The sequence below is a fragment of the Dictyostelium discoideum genome (assembly GCF_000004695.1).
Source record: "Dictyostelium discoideum AX4 chromosome 4 chromosome, whole genome shotgun sequence".
Lineage (NCBI taxonomy): Eukaryota > Evosea > Eumycetozoa > Dictyosteliales > Dictyosteliaceae > Dictyostelium > Dictyostelium discoideum.
The window spans coordinates 4,904,377-4,928,386 of NC_007090.3; the positions used below are offsets into that span (position 1 = coordinate 4,904,377).

Sequence of the window (24,010 nt, forward strand, 5' to 3'; positions counted from 1 at the left end):
TAAAAGTATAACTCTTGAACATGTTGAAGTATTTAATTAGAAAATTAGGTTTAAATGTTCAGACAATAATTGAAAATTTGGTCTAATAAAAACATGGTATCTTAAATTCAGGTTCTTATTACTCAAAGTATTAAAAAAATTACTTTCGCCATTAATTTTTTTTTTAAATATTTTTTTTTTTTTTTCAAAAAACTACATAAAATTTTTTAAAAAATATTTAATGACGAAATTGGATTTAAAATTTTAAATCCCATTTTTTTTTTTTTTTTTAAAAAACCCAACTTTTATTTTAAAATTTTTCATGGTTTAATGAAAATTTTAAAAAAAAAATTTTATTTAAAATATTCATTTTTTTTTTTTCATTAAATTTTTAAAAAAAAATGGAAAGTATTATAAACCAATTGAATAATCTAACTGTGTCAACAATCGGTAATCCAGAATTTGATGCTGCCACTAAAGCCAATGACGCAAAAGGCATTCTTAATAATCATTATACTGGAAAAGATTTGGTATTTAGTTTGAAAAATGATATTAAAAGTATTACGATTGACCAAGTTGAAGTTTTTAATAGAGAATTAAGAGATGTAAAGGAACAAATTCTAAATTTTGTCCAATCAGAACATGGTATTATAAATGTAGGTCCTCGTTATAAAAAGTATAGAAAAATTAGAAATAAAATCAGAATTAAAGTTGGTAAGTACTTTTATATATACACCAACATTAAAATATCATTAATAATATTAAAATCCAAATTCCAATCAAATTTTATAGGCACAGTAGCAGCCGATCCAGAACTCACTCAACAACAAAAAAATGTTATAATTTATGTCCTTTTACCAATTTATAACTTGCCAGATTATGATAGAAATTATAACCCAGATAAAGGTGGAGGTGAAAAAACATTCTCAAAGATGTTGCTTAATGTCGCTGTTATGCACTCAAAATCAAAATTTGAATATGTAGATGGTTATTATTCTTTTCACCAAGAGACATTAATTTGAAATTAATATGAAATTGGTATTTTATCTACGCAAATTAATTTCAAATTGATTTCATAAAAATAAATAAAATTATATTTATCACTTTTAAATTTTTTATAGTATTTTGAATTCCAGTTCAGGGAAAAAAGATTTTTTTTTTTTTTGGGTATCACCCATCCTTATCCATTAGCTAAATAATAATAAAATTTTCCAGATAAAGTAAAAACACTAATTTTGTTATTAATCTTTATTTTATTTTGTTTTATTTTATTTTATTTTATTTTTTAAAAAAAGTATTTAATGAAAACCTATTTGTTTTTTCAAATTAACAATTCTTTGATTCTTTTCTCTACTTCTTTTATTACTAAACCAATTATTACGTTGATATTTTGAAAGATCAATTAAAGCAGAGATGATTATTTTTTCATCCTCATTTGGATAAGGATGATCTGAATGATTTTTAAAGTAGTCAGAGATGAATGATTTATATTGATCATTTAAAGTTCTACGATTCTTTTTATCACTAATACTACAGCCACCACCATTTGTAAAGTCGTCAGTGAAAGTATTTGAGAAACCATGTTGGTGATCCATTGATTGTGGTCTCATCTGATAGATGAAATCAAATGATAAACATTTCTGATGAGCGATTATCAATGTGAAAAAACCATGAATATGATTTCTTTGGGCCTTCAAATCCGATCGATCCAACAATGGTGATCTAACGGTGGTAGATAATTGTTGAATGGATTTCATGATTTCCAATGATTCAGATTTGGTTGTATTGATTTTAGTAATCTCAAAATTGAAATCCTTTTTCAACTTTTCAATATTTGCTTTAATTAATGGATTCTTTAATTCTATTCTCTCTTGAGTTATATAATTATCCAATGATGGATTCAAAGTTTTATACTTTAAATATGAGAAATCTTTTGAACCACGAATACCCAACTCTTCATTAACAACTGATTCACCTGTGAATTCATTAATAAAATTGAATGATTTCTCTCTAATCCATTGAAATTTTGAATTCTTTTCTAAAAAATGTAATTTTTGTTTAATTGATTTAATTCTATCATTTATAATTTCATAATAATTATCACCAATTATTATTGATTCATTTTTAAATTGATTATTATTATTATTATTATTGTTATTATTATTATTTTCTTCATCATAACTATCATTTCCATTACAATTATCATTATCATCTTCTTCTTCCTCCTCCTCTTCTTCATCATCATCATCATCATCATCATCATCATTATTATTATTGTCTTTATTATTTTGTTTAAAGTTTTGATATTGTTGGTATGGTTGATAATTTTGATATTCTTCCCCACTTTCATCATCACCAGATTCATCAATATAATTATTACAATTTTGTTTTTTATATATTTGTTGTTGTTGTTGTTGTTGTTGTTGTGAGGTTTGTTGGAATGTTTTATTATTATTGTTATTATTGTTTTCATAACCATAGTCTCTATGTTGTTTATTAATATAGGTTTTATTACTATTACTATTATTATTATTAGGATTATTATTAGGTTTATTATTATTATTATTATTACAAGGATTATTATTGCTAATATTATTATAATTATTATTATTATTGTTATTGTTGTTATTATTATTATTATAATTAACTTGGTTGTAATTATTTCTTGTAATTGGTTGGTTGAAATCAAAATATTTATTATTTAGATTTTGAAATGATGGGGAAGAAGAAATTGGAGGTAATCCTTGGGAAACCATTATTTTTTTAGTTGGTCTATTATAAGGATTATTATTATTATTATTATTATTGTTATTATTATTATTATTATTATTATTATTATTATTATTATTATGATATGAAGCTTCTTTTCTTTTTAGTTGTTGAGATTGAGGTTGAGATTGAAGTTGAGGTTGAAGTTGAGGTTGAGGTTGAGGTTGAGGTTGAAGTTGTTGAGATTGAGATTGAGATTGAGGTTGCTTAGTTCCAATGTATTGTTGTGTGGGAATGATTGGTACAGAAGAATTCATTGGTATTGGGAATTGATTATAATAGAGACCATGTTGATGCTGTTGATGTTGATAGAAAGAGTTATTATTGTAATTATAATTATTATTATTATTATTATGATTGCCATTACCATTACCATTGCCATTGCCATTAGCATTTAATTGATGATATAATTGACAGATATTTTGTTGATATTGTTCATTATAAGTGTAGCCTAAGAATGAAAGAGCAGTTTGATGATGTATCGTTGGTTGTAATGATGGTGGTGTAGCTGTTGTTTGAATAGTTGTTATTGGTGTCATTACACTTGGTGGTGGAGTTGATGCTGGTACTACAGTTGATGATGATGATAGTGGTGTTGATGGTGGTGGTGGTTGTACAATTGTCATTGCTGAAGATTGTGCTTGATGTGGTAACATTAAATAGTTTGTTGATGAATTTAAATTATCATCATTAGTAATTAATGATGATGTTGTTGCCACTACAGGTGATGGAGTTACTATCATTGGTTGTACTAGTAGTGATGAGGATGAAGGTGGTGGCGTTGGTGGTGTTGCTTGAACTGATGGTGTTGATAATGTATTTGAACTACTACCAATAATATTATTACAACCATTATTTGAATTTTGAATATTTAAAGCTGATCCATGTGGTGGTGTTGATGTTGGTGTTGGTGTTGGTGCACATCTCTCTTCATTTACTGTTGTCAATGTTGTTTCTGTGGTATTGTTTCCATTGTGACCTGTATTACTACAACAATTAATGTTTATATTGTTATTACTGTTATTATTATTACAATAAAATGATGCTAATTGATAAAAAAAAAAAAAAAAATTAAAAAAAAATTAAAAAAAAATAAAAAAATTAAAAAAATAAATAAAAAATAAAAAACATCAGTTAAACTTTTTTATTTTTTTTTATTATGAAATGCGTAATGTGAATGTAAAAAATATAAAATATAAAATACATACTATTATTATTTGCTGTTGATGTCATTTACAAAATATTTTTATTATGGTTTGAAGTTTTTTTTTTTTTTTTTGATTATTATTTTATATTAAAAAAAAAAAGAGAGAAAAGAAAAACGACTTTTTTTTTTTAAAGAGTGTGAATAAATCTAAAGAAAATTATATCCTATTTTTAGTGCATATCTTTGAATGGGTGGTAAAAGTTGCCATTGTTTTTTTAATATGGAAAAGAGTAGGTTATTGGATTTTGGTTATTTGTGCATTTTATTTGATATATTTTTAAATCAAATTTGGTTTTGTTTTTTTTTTTTGAAATTTTTTTTTTTTTAATTTTTTTTTTTTTTTTTTTTTAATTTTTTAAGGGGTCCTGCAAACATTTTTTTTATTTTTTCTTTTTTTTTTTTTTATACACATCCAAACACAAACTGCACTACACATACCTAAAAATCAAAATCAAAAAAAAAAAAATAAAAAATATCTCGCGATATATTTTTATTTTTAATTTAAGAAACAAAAAAAAATAAAAAAAAAACCTTAAAGGAATACTTGTATATAATTTGTAATAATAGAATATTTTTTTTTGTTTTCTATACTATAAAGAATAATTTGTACATTAAAGAACTATAACAAAATAATATGTAATAATACAGAAAAAAAAATAAAAAATAAAAAATAAAAAATAAAAAATAAAAAATAAAAAACAAACAACAAAAATACATAATAATAATAGAAAAAAAAAAAAAAAATAAAATTTTATAACATAAAAGATGTACTACAACCAGCAACAGCAACAACTACAACAACCACAACAACACCAACAATTATTACATATTGAAAGATCATCACCAGTATTTTCATCAGCATCATCTAATCATTCAACTACAAGTGGTGGTGGATTTAATAATAATAATAATGGCAATAATAACTATTATAACAATAATGGAGCAAGTAGTAGTAGTATACAACAAAGTGAAACATCAATAGATACACATTTATTTGTATCACCACCACCAACTACATTAGTATGTCCATTACATAATGGTATTTTCAATCAACCATTCATAGCAAAATGTGGACATACCTTTTGTTTTAGTTGTATATTTAAACCACATGCAAATTCAACCTCACCAAATCAATCACCTATAAACTCAAGTAATAGTACAAGTACAAATGAATTATTAAAATGTTTAAATAATATATCAATATCTCATCAATCAGGTAATAATAATAATAATAATAATAATAGTAATAATAATAGTAATAGTAATATAGCGAATAATCAAAATAATACACAGCAACAGCAACAACAACCACAACAAAATATATTTAATAATAATACAAATATAATGATATGTCCAATTGATAAAATGTCATTAAGAGAATATGAATTCTTTCCAAATTTAGCATTATCAAGTCAAATTAATGATTTATTAATCTATTGTAGGTGGGGTATAAAAAAGAGTTCAATCAATGGTGAATTAGTACAGGATGATCAAGGTTGTCAACAAAAGATAAAATTAGGTTTAAGAATTGATCATGAAAATGTTTGTGAACATGCAATTATACCATGTCCATATAATAGATCATGTCAACCTTTAAAAAGGTTTCAATTAAAACAACATACATTGTTTGTATCTCAAAATTAATTAGTTACCATTATTATAGTTTATTAAAATTTTTTTTACTAATTATTATTATTATTATTATTATTATTATTATTATTATTATTATTATTATTATTATTATTATTATTATTATTATTATTATTATATTATTATTTTTATTTTTATGATAAAAAAATAGAATATGTAATCATATACATTGTAATCATAGATCAGCAGGATGTACATTTGAAGGTACAAAACAACAATTAGAGGATCATTTACAAGGTTGTGTTTATGAAAGTATTAAAGATTATATACAGAGGAATGAAGAACAAATCAATACATTAAGATTACATTTAGAGGAGAAGACAACAGAGAATGATTTCTTGAAAAAGAGTATAGTACAATTGACAGCAGGTTTCAATCAGTTGGCAATGAAATTAGAAGCGAAAACCAATAAATTCGAGGGTACAATGAGACATATTCAAGCGAGTTTAGAGGCAACACAACATCAACTATCAGAGACAGTTTATGATTTAAATATAATTAAAAAGAATTCCAATTTGGAGAGTGTGGATATAGTGGATTTGAAAATACCACAATTGAAATGTAAAGGTACGTTCGTGGGTCATAATGGCCCCATTTGGTGCATGACTGTCACAAATGGTATGTTAATTAGTGGTAGTTCCGATATGAAGGTAAAGATATGGGATTTGGTGACCTTGAAATGTAAGCAAGTCCTATCGGGCCATGAGGGTATAGTCCATACGTTGGCTGTCATTGGCAATAGGTTGTTCTCGGGCTCCTCTGATCAAACCATTCGAGTTTGGGATTTGGAGACCTTTGAATGTCTATCAGTACTCAGGGATGATAATACAGTGTGCGCTTTGGTTATTGCTGCTGGTTACCTTTTCTCAGGCTCATTTCAGCATATCAAAGTTTGGGATTTGGAAACATTTGAATGTGTTCAAACTTTAAAGGGTAATAGTCATTGGGTGCGTGCTCTGACCGTTAGTGGTGGTTATTTGTATAGTGGTGCTTATAATGTTGTCAGGGTTTGGGATTTGGCAAATTTCGAGTGTGTTCAAACAATTCCTGGTGGTAGTGGTAGTATATATTCTTTGGCCGTTTCAAATCGTAGATTATTGGCTGGAACTTATGAAAATACTATTGTGGTTTGGAATTTAGATACTTTTGAAATCATTAACAAGTTGGAAGGTCACATTGGAGCTGTCTATACTTTGGCTGTTTCTGATAAAAAGTTTTATAGTGGTTCTTATGATTCAACCATTAAAGTTTGGAATGATTCTTTAGTTTGTGTTCAAACTTTAAATAGGCATACATCTTCAGTTGAATCAATAGTTGTTAGTAGTGGTTGTGTTTTTTCTGGTTCTGCTGATAATTCTATAAAAGTTTGGAAATAAAAAAAAAAAAAATAAAAAAAAAAAATAAAAAAAATTAAAAAATTAAAAACCATAATATTAATATTATAAAATATCTTTTTTTTTTATTTTTTTTTTTACTTTTGAAATATAAAAATGATTAAACCACAAAATTTGTTATGGGCAATTATTAAAATTCCTAAAAAAAAAAAATCTAAAAATAAATGTTTTTGTGGGAAAAAAAAAAAAAATTAGGGTTGTGGGAAATAAGGGCAAGTTCATGAATTTTTTTTTTTTTTGGGGGGGTAGAAGGGTTTTTTTTTTTTTTTTTTTTTTTTTTTTTTTTTTTTTTTTTTTTTTTTTTTTTTTTTTTTTTTTTTTCTCACTATAACATTTTAATACCACAAAACTAAATAAAAATAATAATAATGATTGATATCGATAATTCAAATTTATTTTTTAAAATTTTTAGAAATAAATTTTTAAGAAATCAAATTTTTAAACATTTAAGAAAATTTAATATTTGTCCAAGACTAGTAAAATATAATAGTATTAAACGATTTAAAGAGTGTAAATTTAAAGGTTATTTATCAAATGTTTATTACAATTTCAAAGGATTTGAATATTTACCAAATTCAGTTAAATTTTTAAAATTGGGTGATAATTTTTGGACATCAAATTTATTTATTTTGGAATTAAATAAATTGAAAAATTTTTTACCACAATCATTAACACATTTGGAACTTTCAAATTCATTTTCAAGATATTCAAAATTGAATGGACGTTCATTCATACCAGAATCAGTTACAAAATTAAATATTGGTGATGGTTTCAATAGAATTATAAGATCTGATGATATACCATTAACTTTAAAATCATTAAAAATTGGTAAAACATTTAAAAATTCATTAAATTTAATTGATTGTAAAAATTTAGAAAATTTAGAATTTGTCGAAGAATCACATTTTAATAATATTTTTAATAATGATTCGAATAATTTACCACAAAATTTAAAATATTTAAAATTTGGTAATTTATATACAATGGAAATAAAAAATGTTGAATTAAATTTACCAAAAACATTAACATATTTATCATTTGGAAGTGGATTTAATTCACCAATTAATTTACAATCATTAATAAATTTAAAAAGTTTAACATTTGAATCAAATTATAAATGTAAATTTAGTGTTGGATCATTACCATCAAGTTTAACATACCTTTCAATTAATGGATATGAAAAAGATTTTGAAATTGGTGTATTACCATCAAATTTACAAACTTTAATTATTAAAAGTTATACTATAACAACTAAACAAAAATTTGAAATTGGTGTATTACCATCATCAATTACAAATTTCACTTTTAATAATCACTATAATACATTACATCCATTCCAAAGTGGCGTATTACCATCATCATTGACAAGTTTAGATTTATCTTATTATGAACATCCAATTGATAATTTAATTCTACCATCATCTTTAACATATTTAGAATTACCAAATAAAGAAGAAAGTAATAAAAGTTGCATTTTGTTAAAACTATTTTCAAATTTAATAAATTTAAAAAGTTTAGTTTGGAATTGTAAAGATAAAATACCTCCAAATATATTACCCAAATCATTGTCACAATTTAAAATTATAAATATTAAATATTATCATAAATTTGAATTGGATACTTTCCCAAGTTCACTTTTATCTCTTTTAATTAATTCACATAATTGCCATGGTTTTGAAGATGGCATTTTACCACAATCATTAAAAAAACTTGAATTAGTTAGTCACCTATTTAAAACTCAATTTCAATTAAATTCAATTCCCAAAAATTTAGAAATATTATCACTTTCATATACATCATACCATTATGGATTTAAGAAAAATGAACTCCCTACAACTTTAAAACATCTGTCTTTGCCTGAATATTATTCACATTTTATTGATTGTGATTTACCAAATTTGGAATCATTATATATTGGAAAGCGTTCAGTTGATACTAAATTAAGAAATATAGCTTCAGAAATTGAAGATATTAGTTTTATAAATTTATTTGAATAAAATTAAATAAATAAATAAAAATAAATAAATAAATAAATAAATATATAAAAATCTTTACAATTAATTAACTAATTATTTTTTTATTTTTTTATTTTTTTTATTAAATTAATTTTTTTTATACTTTAAAATTTAAAAGTGGGGAGTTTTCATTAAACATTGGAAAACCATTATTTATATTATTATAATTACTATTTTTACAACTACCACTACTATTATTTTCATAATATTCTATACATATTGTCTTTGATGTATAATAGTTTTTATAATAAAATTTAATTGATCTTTTTTCAAACTTTTCATTTAATTCTTTTAAAAATAAATTAAATTTTAGTTTCCTCTATTTTTTTTTTTTTTTTTTTATTTGTAATTGTTAGTATTAATTTTTAATTTTTATTAATATGTAAAGTTTTTTTTTTTTTTTTTTTTTTTTTAAATTCTAATGGTTACATTTTTAAATTTAAAAATAATTATTAAAATAAATATAATATCAAATATAACAAGTGGTGTTAAAAATCCAATTATTAATGTTAAAGGTGGATCAATAATTTTAAATGCTATTGATGTAATAACTGTTAAAATTGTACAAACTAATGTTGGAATATAAATTTGAAATGGTAATGGTTGTTTTAAAATTGTACATTCTTCACTAATATCATTATATTCAGTACGATGGATTAAACAATTATTTAATTCACCATTTGTAGGATAATAATCAAACCTTTTGAATTTCCCATATTTATTTGTTATTATTTTAAATCCATATAATATAGGTGGTAAAATCTTTTTATTATTAATTTCATCATTTATTACTACCATTATTTTTTTATTTTTTTATTTTAATTAAAACAAAAAAAAAAAAAAAAAAAAAAAAAATTAAAACAACCAAAAATAAATTTTTTGTTTTTATTAAATTGAAAAAAAATCAAAAATCAAAAATATCTAAAAATGATGATGACATAATGAATTTGGAACAAATCAAAAGCTTCCATTTTTAATTTTTTTTTTTTTTTTTTTTTTTTTCAAATTTTTTTTTTTTTTTTTTTTAATTTTTTTTACAACTACACATATTTATTTTATTTCATTTGCATTTACTTCATCCTACACTTTGTTTTTTTTTTTTTATTTAATATTAATATTTAAATTAAATATAAAAAAAATGAAGGGGATTTAGGTTTTTTTTTTTTTTTTTTTTTTTTTTTTTTACACCAAAAAAAAAAACTATAAATAACAATGAAAAAAAAAAAATAATATAATTCATTCATTAAGCTTTTCTTTTTATTAAATTATTTATTTAAAGTTATAATTACTATTAATTTATATATATTTATAATATTTACAAACACAATTTTCAAAAATATAATTATGAATATTATTAAAATCATTTTTTCATTATCTTTATTAATGATGATGATTTCATCAAGTATTGGTCAAGGTCAAGGTCAATATTTAAGAATGGATGTATTTGGTGATGACCAATGTAGTAGAGAAACTGTTTATAGTACCAAATGGACTAAATTAAATTTTTGTAATGGTCAATTTGTTTATAGATATGTTCCAAATTTAGGTGATGGTAGTAGTACAACAACCACTGGTAATCCATTAACAACTGCAGGTACATTAAGCTCTGTCGATATCACTTCAATTGTTACTCAAGCTGTTACTCTTGGTATGAGTGGTGCTGGTGGTTTAACCAATTCTGGTCTTTTATCAATTGGTGCTTTAAATGTTGATAATTTAGTTGACGCAGCTGCTTCACAAAGTGATAATCAAAATAGTGGTACCACTTCACAATCACCATTACCAACATCCGATCCTATCTCATCAGCCACTACCACCACTACCATTACCAATAATCCAACAACTACTTCATCATCAATTTTAACCAATTCCGGTTTATTAACAATTGGTGGTACTACTGTTTCAGCAGTTACTGATTTCGTTACCAGTCTTATTTCATCATCATTAACAAATATTGTTACTACTGGTAATGGTGGTGCCACTACATCAGTTCAAGGTGCTATGGGTAATGTTGTTCTATATTATTGTCTTAGTGCTTCAGGTTGTCTTACTCAATGTGTTAGTTTACAAAGTTCACCAGTTGGAATTTGTACAAAGAATAAATTAGATAATGTTGTTTACTCTGTTGTTAATGGTACTGATATGATCGTAAAGATTGATAATACCACTAATCCAGGTCCAAACAATGGTTATTGTCAATCCTTTACTTCTCCATCCGCTTGTGTAACTGATAATAATGAATTAACTCAATATATGAATAATCAATGTGGTAAAGGTATTAAAATCAATTGTACAAGTTCAGTTTACAATTCATATAGCTGTGTTGATTCAAGTTGTTTACAATGTTCAAAAATCAGTTCATATCCATTAAATCAATGTAATTTAATAAATTCAACCAGTGGTGTAATGTTTAAATCATTATTAAAAACTCCAATCACTGAAGAACCAACTCCACTTCCATATTCGTCTTCCTCATCAACTAATGATACTGATTCATCTCAACAATCAAGTAATTCAAATAATTCATTTTATAATAATAATAATAATAATAATATGATTACAATTATCATCTTCTCCATTTTTTTCATTATTTCAATGATTTAAATTAATATATAAATTAATAATTATTACTATTGTTTTTCAAAAAAACAAAGAATAATTAAAAATATAAAAAAATATAAAAATATAAAAATAAAAATAACATATATATAAAAAGAAAATGTGTTTTAATTTATTTTTATTTTTTTTTATCTTTTTATTAAATTAATTTTAAAAGGAAATGGTGATAATGTTGTTCCGCCTTCTCTAATTTCTTCTTCAATTAATTTATTTGAAGAGAATTTAATTGATTTAAATAATATTAAATTTACAATCCATATTGACATTAATGCAAATTGAAAACCTAAACAATTTCTAGGACCCATTCCAAATGTAATTAATTTCTTTTCTAATTGATTATTATTTAAAAATCTATCTGGATTAAATTGGAATGGGTTTTCCCAATCTTTGTCATTTAAATGACAAGAATAAACATTTTGAATAATTTGAGAACCACTTGGTATGAAATAACCATTTAATATAATATCTTTATTTGTTCTATGAGGTTGTGATAATGGGGAAACTGTGAATCTTCTTTCAACTTCTTTTAAAACTGAATTATAATATGGTGTTTTACTTTTATTTGAAAATGTAATTTTATTATTTTCATTTAATATATAAAAATTTAAAATTTCATTAAATACTTTATTTTGAATATTTTCTCTATTTGTTAATGCAATAATTAAATGAATTGTAAAAAGTGACTAAAATTAAATTTAATTAAATATATTAAAAAAGTTAGTAAAAAAACCAATAATAATATATAATTTAAAAATAATTAAAAATTACATTTGTATCAGATCCAGCAATCATTAAATCAGTTGTTGTTTTTATAACTTCATTCCAAGTTAATAGATTTGATTTAAATTTTAATAATAATAAATCAACAAAACATTCATTTATATTATTATTATTATTATTATTATTTTTATTTAAAATTTCTAAACGTTTTTGAACTTGGTTTTCTATATATTCATATATATTTTCAAATATTTTTTGATGAATTTTTGTAGTTTTATTTATATAAAATTTATTTAAAATTGGAATATAATCTTGTGGAATTGGATGTGACCCCATTCTAAATATAGAATGTATATAATCAACAAGTTGAATGACTTTTTCATCTTTATAATCATTATATCTAAAATTAAATAAAAATGATATAATTATATTTAAAAAACAAATTTTAATATTTAATGTTGGGTCTATTGATTCATTTGATTTTATATGTTCATTGAAACTATCAATTAATTTATTTGTTTCATTGATTATCATTGGTTCATATTTTTTAATTTTTATATTTGGTGATAATTCTTGAATTGAAATTGATTGTAATTTTTTCCATATTAATCCATTTGAATTTACAATATTTTCTGCTATAATTCAAAACAATTTTTAAATTAATAAAAAAAATAAAATAAAATAAAATATATTGATACTTACAAGATTTAAATTTTTTAGTAATTTTATTATATCTTTCAATAAAAACTTCACCATTTTCAATGAATGCTTCTTTTAAAATATCAAATTCAGATAATACAACAGTATTTACAATACCATATTGTAATTGATAAATTTTACCATATTTTTTATAATAATTAAATAAAATATTTTGTGGTTGATTATTTAATAAAGAAATTAAATTCCCAATTACTGGCAAAGTAATTGGAGAAGGTGGTCTTTTCTTTTTAGGATTTAAATTTAAATTTAAAAAAGAAAAATAAAATAAAAAAACAACTATTACAATTATTATCATTTTTTTTATTATTTTTTTTTTTTAATTTTTATTTTTATTTTTATTTTTATTTATTGTTTCTTAACAAATTCAAACTTTGTTTTTTTTAATATTTATTCAATTATTAATGAAGAGAAATAAAAAATTAAATAAATAAAAAAAATAATAAAAGATAATCCCCAAAAAAAAAAAATTCTTTTCAAAAAAAAAAAAAAAATAAAAAAAAATGGCTGGTGTTTTTGTGTGTTTTTGTGTGTTTTTTTTCTTTTTTAAATAATCAAAAAAAATTTTAAATTATTTAATTATTATTATTTTGTGGTTAATTTTTTTAAATTTTTTTTTTTTTCCTTAACACTATTTTTTAATTAATAAAAAATAAAAAAAAAAACTTTTTTAAATTTTTTATTACTGTTCTAATTATTACTCATATAGTTTTATTGAATCTTTATTTGAAGATTATTCATAAAAAGTAACAAATAAATAATAAAAAAAAATTACAAATAAGATAAAAAATATAATTTCAAATTAATTAAAATAATAAGTTAATTAAAAAAATGGAATTTACAAACTATAAATATTTTAACCAAGTTTTTGAATATATCACAAAAAACTATCAAAATAAAACAAATGATTTTTTAAAAAATTTAAAAAATTCAGAAAATGAAACATTTAATAAATTACTAGTTTCAATAATTAGGGAAAAACTATTACCATTTATTAATGATGAAATAAATTTAAAAGAAAATCAAACAAATAATTTTAAATTTAATTGTGGTGATAATAGTATTAAAGAAATTAGTTTTGAAATTGAAAAAGTTTTTGGATTTTCATTTTTTACATTTAAAAAACCAATATATTATAATTATTACACTGAAAGAAATCAAACAATTTTAAATTCAACATTAGAATTAATTGAAATTTTAAAACAGAATCCATCATTTAATGATATTGAAGTATTTAAAAGTGAAATTGTAAATAGTATTACCAATATGGCATTAATTACAACACTATGTTCTGATGATTTAAATAAAATCAAAAAATTATCAATTGAAAATAATTGGAATTATTTATCAGATTATGTCGATGCCCAATTTAAAAAAGATAAAACATTTGATAAATTTTTATTTTATGATCAAATTCATCTTAGTGGTCATCATATTCATCCAAGTTTTAAATTAAGGTTAGGTTTAAATCATAAACAAGTAATTCAATACTCTTATGAATTAAAAAAAGAAATACCAATTAGATTCATTGGTTTAAATAAATCAGTGGCAAGATTTGATATGATCAATGATGGTGATGGTAATGGTGATGGTAATGGTGATGATAATCCAACAAGTTATTTTTTTAAATTATTTCCAAATTTAAAAGAATTAATAATAAATTACTTTAAAGTAAATCAAGGATTAAATATTGATAATTATATTATTTATCCAATGTTTCCATATCAAATAACTGATACATTTCCAATACAATTTAAAAATGAAATTGAAAATAAAGAATTAATAATTATACCAGAGGAATTATATTCAATTAAATCATTTCAAACTTCATCATTAAGGAATTTAATACCAGTAATTGAAAATAATAATAACCCACCACATATTAAATTTTCAGTACCAATTCAAACTACAAATTTCGTTAGATTTATGCCAAATGATTTTATACCAGTTGGTACATCAGTTTCAAAAATTTTAAAAAGAATTAAAGAAATTGAATTTGAAAATTTTAATAATAAAATTGTATTTTTAAATGAAATTGGTGGAATTTATCATAAAAATGATACAGAATTAAAATATCAAAATTTTGCAATAATATGGAAAGAAAATACAAATTTATTTTTAAAATCAAATGATGATCATCCAATTAGTTCTTGTTCATTATTTAATCAATCACCAATTTGTGAATCTTCAAAATTACAAACAATTTTGGGTGAAATTATTAAAAAATATAATGAATTTAATATAAGTAGTAGTAGTAGTAGTACTATTATTTCCAATGATGATATTGATCATGATGGTTTTAAAAATTCAATTTTAAATTGGTTTAAATTATATTGTAAATTATTAATTGAACCAAGTTTAATTTTATTAACAAAGTATGGTATTTCATTAGAATCTCATTTACAAAATTCAGTTTATGTTTATGTTAAAGGTGAACCAAAATTATTAATTTTAAAAGATTGGTCTGGTATTGTAATTAAAATGGATAGAATTTTAAAACATAAGCAATTAATTGGTGAAAACTTAATAAACTCAATTCCAAAGTTAATTCAATTATCAGATTTAGAATTTTATAAAATGTTTTCACATTCAATTTTACATAATCATATTTGTCAAATTATAATTGGAATTTGTAAAGAATTTCCAAATCATATTACAGAGACTCAATTATGGTTTGAATGTTATCAAATAATGAAAAATACTTTTAATTTAATTAATAATCAAGATATTAGTAGTAATGGTAGTGGTGGTAGTGATAGTGGTAGTGGTGGTACTTTTAAGAATGATATTGAAAATGATGAAAATGAATTATTTAAAAAAGAATTAAAAGTTAAAGCACTTACTGGAATGAGATTATTAACAAAAAATCAAATTTTATTACCATTTAATGTTAAAAATCCTTTAAATCAATTTATTTAAAAAATAATAATAATAATAATTTTAAAATATAATAAAGTCTATTTTTTTTTTTTTAAACTTTTTTTTTTTTTTTTTTTTTTTATCTTGGTAAACCTTTACCAGTAGCTGTTCTTTGTCTACCTCTTGAAGAAATAGGTGATGCTTCTACTAATGTTGCTGATTTTTGTTTTTTTATAATTTCATTATCTGAATGATCATCCTCTGATTCATTTTCAGATTCTGATGAAACTGGTTTCTTCTTTGGTTTTGGTGATGATTTTGTTGGTGTTTTTGTTGGTGTTTTTGTTGTTGGTGTTTTAGATGAACTAGAAGGTCGACCTCTTTTTTTACCACTTACTGTTGTTGTTGAATTAGAAGCTTTACCTTTATTTGGGATTGTAGTTGATTTCTTTTTTAATTTTTTATTATCATCATTTTCAGATGATTCACTTTCATTATCATCATCATCTTCTTCACTATCACTATCATTATCTTCTTCATCACTACTATTATCATTATTATTATTTTTATTTTTATTATTAGCAGATTTTCTACCTTTTTTTGGTGGTATTAATTCAAAAACACCAAAAGTTGATTTAAATTGTTGTTCGAATGAATTGATCATTTGTTGTGGTATTTGTTCAGTTGTTAACCAAAAACGATTTTTAGTTTGTTTCAAAGAGACTAAATAATATAAAACGTTTGAAATTGTTTTCTTTTCAAAGATTTCAACCACCTCTGGTAGTGGATCAGGTAATGGTAATTCATTGATTTTATTTAATGCTGATTGTGTCTTTATTGTTTTCTTTTCTTGATTGAATAAAATATTATTATTATTTAAATCAACTGTTTCAAATTTTTTGGTTAAAAATGGTTTTGGTGTTGGTTTTGTTGTAGCTGTTGTTGTTGTTGTTGTTGCTGCTGTTGTTTCTTCTGTTACTGTTTTAGTATTTGCAACTTCACCAGATGCAATTGGTTCTAAATCTTCATCATCCTCTTCATACAGGTTTGGTTTTTTTTCTTCTTCTGATTCATGTTCCTTTGGTTTTTCTTCTTCCTCTTTTGATTCTTGTTCTTTTGGTTCTTGATCTTTTAATTCTTGTTCCTTTGGTTCTTGTCCTTTTAATTCTTTTGATTCTTGTTCTGTTGTTGATAATGTTACTGAAGATTGTTCTTGTTTATCATTATTTATTGGTTCCTCTATTTTGTTAGAATCTGTTTTATCATCTGTAACCATTTTATCATCTGTAACTATTTTATCATCTGTAAATATTTTTGAATCTGTTGTAGTTGTTTCTTTTAATGTATCATCTGTTTCAATTGTTGGCTTTTCTAATGTTGCTGTTGTATTTGTTGTTGTTGTTGTATCTGTAGTATCTTTATTTACAATATTATCACTATTATTTATTGATTTTGTGTCTGTTGCTTCATCAACACTTGTTACTACCTCTGACTCTGATTTTTCTACATTGTTATCCTTTTTTTTTTTTTTAGTAATTTTTTTTTTTTTTTTTTTTTTTTTTTTTAATATTATTTTTTATAAACTTTTAATGATCTCATACATACCTCTAATTTTGTTTGTGATTCCTTTTCTTTATCTAAACCATTTAAAGTAGCATTGTCACTGCTATCGGACATATCTTTGGTTAAAACTATTAATATAAACCTGTGTAATATAGTTTGAAGAAAATAAAAAAATAAAAAAAAAAATTTGGAAAATAAAAAAAAAAATGCCGCCAAAAAAAAAAAAAAAAAAAAAAAAATAATTAAAAAAAAAAAAAATTAAATTAAATTAAAATATCCAAAAATGTGCAAATAAAATAAAAAAATCGATTCGCTTTTTTTGAGAAATTGTTTGAAATCTATTTTTATAAATAATTTTACTTTTTTTACTTTTTTTTTTTTTGTTTTTTTTTTGTTTTTTTTTTTTTTTTTTTTTAAAAATTATTCTTTATTATAATTTTTAAATTGATTTAATTGTTTGTTTTTGTTGTGGATGAGTTGGTTTTTGTTCAACCTTTTTCAAAACTTCATGAATGTATGGGATGACACCACCACCAGCAATTGTTGTTGAAACTCTAATTAAATTATCTAATTCTTCATCAGTTTTAATTGCTAAAAGTAAATGACGTGGTGAAATTCTTCTTACATTGTGATATTCTTTAGATTGAATTGAAACTTGTGAGATGGTTAATTCTAATACCTCTGATGCTAAATACTCTAAAATTGCTGCTAAATAAACTGACGATAGAATTGATACTCTCTTTAATGGTACTTTATTCTTTAACATTCTATGAATTCTACCAACTGGGAACTATCATAATTTATTTATTTATTTATTTTTTTATTTATTTATTTATTTATTTATTTATTTATAATAAAACTAATCAATTAATTTGTCATTATAAATTTACACCAAATTCTTGATAGTAATAATATTATTATTGTTTGTTGCTTTTTTTTTTTTTTTTTTTTATTACTTACAATCAAACCTGCTTTAGTTGATTTAGGTACTGGTTTAACTCTTTTGTTAACTTTTTTTGATGTTGTTTCTGATTCTGTCTATAATAAAAATAAAATAATAATAATAATAATAATAAGTAGGTGATAACACATATTAATTATGAAGTAATATTGGTACATACCATGGTAACTTTGTTTATAATATAATAAATTAAAATGTATAATTGGTATAAAAAAAAAACTTTTGAAAAATAATAATAAAAAAAAAAAAGAAGAAAACAATAAAAAATAGTTTTGTATTTATAGAATACAGTTATTGTGTAAATTTAGTGAAATTAAATTGAAAAAAAAAGTTTTTGCTTTTTTTTATATTTTTTTTTTTTTTTTTAATTTTTGAATTTTTTGAATATTTTATTTTAATTTTTTTTTTTTTTTTTTTTTTTTTTTTTTTTTTTTTTTTAATACAACGGATCTTTTTATTCATTCCAAAAATAATTACCACTTTTATTTTTTTTTTTTTTTATTATTATTTTTTTTTTTTTTTTATTCATTTTATATTTTTGTTTTGTTTTGTTTTTTATTTTTTGTTTTTTTAATTTATTTTTTTTTTTTATTTTTTAGAAGGTTATTGTTATAGAAAACATAATACCCAAAAAATAATAAAAGATGATTATCCATGTATTTCCAGTAAAATTAATATGGTAAGTTATTACTTTTTATTATTATTTTTATTATTTTTTATTTTTTATTTTTTTATTTTTTATTTTTATTTTTCATTTTTATTTTTCATTTTTTTTTTTTTTTTTGTATAAGCAAATAATAGAAAAAAAAAAAAAATAGTAATAGTTTCTCTCTCATTCATCCCATTCCAAAATATTTTATTTTGATGGGTTAAGAAAAAAAAAAAAAAACAGGGTGACCAGTTAAAAAGAACTAAATTCATTTTATTTTAATTTTTTTATTTTATTTTTTTTTTTAATTTTTTTTTTTTTATTTTATTTTTTTATTTTTTTTTTTATTTTTTATTTTTTATTTTTTTTTTTTTTTGAGTCGTGTGTTTAATATTTTTATACATATAAATTAAAATAAAAATATCGCATTTTTAAATAAAAATATCACATATATACATATTTGTAATATTTCTAAAAAAAAAAAAAATTTGTATTTTTCCATAAAATCCAACTTTGGAAAAAAAAAAAAAAAAAAATTAAATTAAAATTAGAATTTAATTAATTTATTACTATTTATATATAATTTCACACCCAAACCATAAATCAAATTACTATTTTTGTTATTATTAAAATATTATGAATAATAATAATAATAATAAAAAAAAAAAAAAACAAAATACAAAAATATTTTTAACAATTAAAAAAAATAAAAATTAAAAAATAAAATAAAATTTAATAAAATATAAAAAAAATATAATAATAACAAAATTAACAACATTAAATAATAAACACAATATTTTATTAATAAAATAATAATAATAATAATATAGATATAATGATAAATATTTATCAAAGTAATAATAGTATATCAAATAGTAGTGCAGATGAAAATGAAGAATTATCTTTTTCAGAAAATGAAGATAATAATATAATAATAAATGGTGAAAATAATAATTTAATAAAAAATTCACACCAATCATCATCTTCTTCAAATCTAATGTTCTCTGGTAGTGAAAATTATATGATAGTTAGTAGAGTTTTATCAGATAATAGTTTATTCATAATGGAAAATGACATTGAAAATAAAGATAATATAATTAATAATAATAAAAATAATAATAGTAATAATAATGTTAATATAGAAACATATGATAAAATTGATACACCAGGGAATGATATTAATGGTGATAAAGAAATTAATGATATTAATATACCAGATGAAAATGAAAGAAATTCACCATCAAATACAAGTCCATTATTATCTTCATCATCATCTCAACCACAACAACCACAACAACAGCCAAATTATAAAGGATATACAAATCTAACACCTACTCACTCAGATTCAGAAGATTCTTATGATGAAATTGATACTTACGATAATATGTATATTGAACAACTTAAACATAGTAAACCAATTAATATAAGGAATAGTAGTGATGATTTTGAAACAATTGAAATTAAAACTGAATTTAAAGATAATAATAATTATGATGATTATGATGATGAACAATTAAATGATAATAGTAATAATAATAATAATAATAATAATAATAACACTATTCATAATAATAATAATAATTTAAATTCAATATCTAGTAATTCAATATCACCACCAACAGTATCACCATTTAAAATACTCTTAACAAATAAATTAAAATCGATTAAAGATAAAATTGAAAATTCACCAAATAGTGATAAATATAATACATTTCCAATGGATAGATATAACAATATACCGAGTAGTGATATTTCATTATTTTCATCTTCTCCTGCGTATGATATTGTAGTTTTAAATACAAATCAATCATTAACTTTAACAACAACCTCAACAACCTCAAATAATTGTAACAACAGTAATAATAATAATAATAATAATGGTAATCATAGTAATAGTAATAGTATTGGAAGTAATAGTAGTTTAAATAGTGGTATTAATTCAATATTAAGTACATCATCTATGACACCATCAAATTCGAGTCATTTTCATGATAATAATAATAAAAATAATATAACTACTGATGGTGAAAGTGAAACATCATTTGAAACCGATAGTCAAATTAGTAGTAAAGCTTTGGATGGCGCAGGTGGTGAGACAATATTTGATACACCTCACCATAATCATCATCATAATCATCACCATCATAGTCATCATATTATTCATCATGAACTTCATCAGAATCCAAATGGTAAAACCATTTTGTATAGTAATCCAAATTTAATAAGATATAATTCAAATTCTTCAATCACAAGACCAGTATTATCATATGAAAGAACCAAACTAAACTATAAGATATTGTCATTACTATCATTGTCAGTGTTTTTCTCAGTCAGTAATTTATATTATGCTCAACCATTACTTAATGAATTTGTTAAGGAATTCAATATATCAAATAGTGTAGCATCATTAATTACAATGGCAGTTCAACTTGGTTATGCATTGGGTTTGTCACTCATTTCAATTCTTGGTGATTCAATGTCAAAGAAAAAGTTAACATTGGTTCTATCATTAATAACCTGTGGTTCTTTATTTGGTATTGCCACTTCACCACATATCATATCGGTAATTATCTTTCATTTCATAGTTGGAGCATCAACCATCATTCCATACATTGCAATTCCTTTGGCAATGGATATGACCAATCCATCAGATCGTAGTAGTATCGTTGGCGTTTTATTATCTTCAGTTTTCGTTGGATTATTAGGTGCACGTGTCCTATCTGGTGTAATTGGTTATCTATTTGGTTGGAGAACTGTATTTTATTTTGCTGGTGTAACAATGTTTATTATTTCTTCATTATTATTTTATTTTTTACCATATACTCCAAGTAAGTTTTAAAAATAATTATTAGTAGTATTTTATTTAAATTAAATTAAATACTAATAATTTTTTTTTTTTTTTTTTTTTTTTTTTTTTTTTTTTTTTTTTTTTTTTTTAAAAAAAAAAGGAAATCAAAATACTATGCCATATAATAAATTATTAATATCAGTTTATGAATTTTTAAAAAAAGAAAAAGTATTAAGACAAACTTGTTTTATTGGATCAATGGTATTTTCAACATTTTCAATACTTTGGACAACATTATCATTTAGATTGAATGAAGAACCCTATGAATATCCATGTGCATTCATTGGTTTATTTGGTTTAATTGGTATGGCAGGTGCAATTTCTTCCCCATTATCTGGTAGATTGGCTGAAAGATTTGGTATAAATAGATTGATGATAGTTTATTTATTAATTTGTGCAGTTGGTTATTTAATTTTAATGTTTTTCGATTATCATATCATTGGTTTAATTGTTGGTATTTTCATATTGGATTTAGGTGTTCAATCATGTCATATTAGTAATCAATCAAGAAATAATCTTTTATCCTCCTCCTTACAAGATGATACTTCAAAATATAATATCAATACAATTTATATGGCTTCTTATTTCATTGGTGGAAGTATTGGTTCTGGTTTATCTGGTGTCATTTTTGCTCATTTTGGTTGGGCTGGCTCTTCAATAGTAGCACTTTTATTCCTAAGTCTTGGTTTAATTTGTCATTTAATAACTTATGAAAAACCAACATTTATTTCAGTTCCAATTGAAGATTAATAAAAAAATAAAAAAATAAATAAATAAATTAAAAAAAATAAAATTTAAATTATTCACCTAAAATCTTTTTAAATATTTTAGAAAAAAAGAAAAATGGAAATAAATAGAATCAAAAAAAAAAAAAAAAAAAAAAAAAAAAAAAAAAAAACCCAATTTAAACATATTTTGTCAAAATAAATATTTTATTTTATTTTATTTTATTTTATTTTATTTTATTTTATTTTATTTTATTTTTTAAACTATCATTTTAAAATAGCCTTTTTTTTTTTTTTTTTTTTTTTAGATTAAAATTAAATTAAATAAATAATTTTGAAAATTGAATATTAATTTGTGTTTGAGGTTGGAGAGGTTGAGAATGAGGTCTTCCAACTCTAATATCAATTGTTTTATTTATAACTTTTTTATCTTTTGATTTATTATCTTGATCGAAACTATTTAAAGAACTTTGACTTTGAGATCTTGTACTTTTTTTATGTCTAAAATCGAACTCGTCATTACATTTATATCTATCATTTTCATCGTTATCATTATTATTACAGTCTTCATTAAAATTATTATTCCCATTACAAAAATTATTATAATTATTATTATTATTATTATTATTATTATTATTATTATTATTATTATTATTATTATTATTATTATTATTATTATTATTATTATTATTATTATTATTATTATTATTATTATTATTATTGTCGTAAAGATTTATGTTTAAATTATCTAGGTCGCTATTTAAACTATTATTATTTTTATTATTACAAAAACTATTATTAATATTATTTTTATTTTTATTATTTATTTCATCTTGATCTAATTTTACTTTTTTAGTCATTTTTCCCCTTTATAGTTTTGGATTTTATTTTTATAATAAAAAAAAATAAATAAATAAAAAAAAGTTTTATGTGTTAAAAGTTAAGGGTAATATTATAATTAATGCAATTTTTATTATTTTTGTTTTTCCTTTTTTTTTTTATTTTGTTTTTTTTTTTTTTTTACTTTTATTATTTTTAAACACAACCCACAAAAACCTTTGAATTAAATGGAAATTTGGCAAAAATAAATAAATAAATATTCGATAATAACCACACCTTTATTCGTTCGCAAAGTGGACTATTGGTTTATTTTTTTTTTTTTTTTTTTGGTATTACCCGTTTTATAAATAAAAAAATATAATTAATATCTAAAAATAAATAAAAATAAATGAAATAAAAATAAAATAAAAATAAAACAAAATAAAATAAAAAAAAATTAAAAATAAAAAAACTAATAAACGAAATTTAAATAATCGAAATTTAAATAATCATTAA

General features: G+C 21.3%; 12 protein-coding genes across 12 annotated transcripts; 6 read left to right on the forward strand and 6 right to left on the reverse strand.

Moving 5' to 3' along the window:
- Positions 1-380: 380 nt before the first annotated feature.
- DDB_G0286731 (hypothetical protein) lies at positions 381-1,001 on the forward strand (the record flags this gene model as incomplete). The annotated part of the gene is made up of 2 exons (XM_632555.1): positions 381-693; positions 772-1,001. The coding sequence occupies 2 exons, from the start codon at positions 381-383 to the stop codon at positions 999-1,001; spliced, it is 543 nt and encodes a 180-aa protein (XP_637647.1).
- A 276-nt stretch (positions 1,002-1,277) lies between these two features.
- hbx12 (homeodomain containing protein) lies at positions 1,278-3,981 on the reverse strand (the record flags this gene model as incomplete). Its single annotated transcript, XM_632556.1, has 2 exons — positions 1,278-3,793; positions 3,957-3,981. 2 exons carry the CDS (start codon positions 3,979-3,981, stop codon positions 1,278-1,280), a joined length of 2,541 nt encoding a protein of 846 aa, XP_637648.1.
- Positions 3,982-4,720: 739 nt separating this feature from the next.
- Positions 4,721-6,981, forward strand: DDB_G0286735 (hypothetical protein; the record flags this gene model as incomplete). The annotated part of the gene is made up of 2 exons (XM_632557.1): positions 4,721-5,580; positions 5,757-6,981. The coding sequence occupies 2 exons, from the start codon at positions 4,721-4,723 to the stop codon at positions 6,979-6,981; spliced, it is 2,085 nt and encodes a 694-aa protein (XP_637649.1).
- A 386-nt stretch (positions 6,982-7,367) lies between these two features.
- On the forward strand, positions 7,368-8,996 carry DDB_G0286737 (hypothetical protein; the record flags this gene model as incomplete). Its single annotated transcript, XM_632558.1, has 1 exon — positions 7,368-8,996. The coding sequence occupies one exon, from the start codon at positions 7,368-7,370 to the stop codon at positions 8,994-8,996; it is 1,629 nt and encodes a 542-aa protein (XP_637650.1).
- A 115-nt stretch (positions 8,997-9,111) lies between these two features.
- On the reverse strand, positions 9,112-9,812 carry DDB_G0286739 (hypothetical protein; the record flags this gene model as incomplete). The annotated part of the gene is made up of 2 exons (XM_632559.1): positions 9,112-9,333; positions 9,444-9,812. 2 exons carry the CDS (start codon positions 9,810-9,812, stop codon positions 9,112-9,114), a joined length of 591 nt encoding a protein of 196 aa, XP_637651.1.
- Positions 9,813-10,358: 546 nt separating this feature from the next.
- Positions 10,359-11,618, forward strand: DDB_G0286741 (hypothetical protein; the record flags this gene model as incomplete). Its single annotated transcript, XM_632560.1, has 1 exon — positions 10,359-11,618. One exon carries the CDS (start codon positions 10,359-10,361, stop codon positions 11,616-11,618), a length of 1,260 nt encoding a protein of 419 aa, XP_637652.1.
- A 143-nt stretch (positions 11,619-11,761) lies between these two features.
- CYP555A1 (cytochrome P450 family protein) lies at positions 11,762-13,368 on the reverse strand (the record flags this gene model as incomplete). Its single annotated transcript, XM_632561.1, has 3 exons — positions 11,762-12,316; positions 12,402-12,988; positions 13,056-13,368. The coding sequence occupies 3 exons, from the start codon at positions 13,366-13,368 to the stop codon at positions 11,762-11,764; spliced, it is 1,455 nt and encodes a 484-aa protein (XP_637653.1).
- A 533-nt stretch (positions 13,369-13,901) lies between these two features.
- On the forward strand, positions 13,902-15,989 carry DDB_G0286821 (hypothetical protein; the record flags this gene model as incomplete). The annotated part of the gene is made up of 1 exon (XM_632562.1): positions 13,902-15,989. One exon carries the CDS (start codon positions 13,902-13,904, stop codon positions 15,987-15,989), a length of 2,088 nt encoding a protein of 695 aa, XP_637654.1.
- Positions 15,990-16,068: 79 nt separating this feature from the next.
- DDB_G0286745 (hypothetical protein) lies at positions 16,069-17,606 on the reverse strand (the record flags this gene model as incomplete). The annotated part of the gene is made up of 2 exons (XM_632563.1): positions 16,069-17,445; positions 17,535-17,606. The coding sequence occupies 2 exons, from the start codon at positions 17,604-17,606 to the stop codon at positions 16,069-16,071; spliced, it is 1,449 nt and encodes a 482-aa protein (XP_637655.1).
- A 325-nt stretch (positions 17,607-17,931) lies between these two features.
- Positions 17,932-18,616, reverse strand: H2AZ (histone H2A; the record flags this gene model as incomplete). The annotated part of the gene is made up of 3 exons (XM_632564.1): positions 17,932-18,282; positions 18,453-18,530; positions 18,614-18,616. 3 exons carry the CDS (start codon positions 18,614-18,616, stop codon positions 17,932-17,934), a joined length of 432 nt encoding a protein of 143 aa, XP_637656.1.
- A 1,321-nt stretch (positions 18,617-19,937) lies between these two features.
- DDB_G0286749 (hypothetical protein) lies at positions 19,938-22,700 on the forward strand (the record flags this gene model as incomplete). The annotated part of the gene is made up of 2 exons (XM_632565.1): positions 19,938-21,930; positions 22,051-22,700. 2 exons carry the CDS (start codon positions 19,938-19,940, stop codon positions 22,698-22,700), a joined length of 2,643 nt encoding a protein of 880 aa, XP_637657.1.
- A 295-nt stretch (positions 22,701-22,995) lies between these two features.
- DDB_G0286751 (hypothetical protein) lies at positions 22,996-23,535 on the reverse strand (the record flags this gene model as incomplete). Its single annotated transcript, XM_632566.1, has 1 exon — positions 22,996-23,535. One exon carries the CDS (start codon positions 23,533-23,535, stop codon positions 22,996-22,998), a length of 540 nt encoding a protein of 179 aa, XP_637658.1.
- Positions 23,536-24,010: the final 475 nt, after the last annotated feature.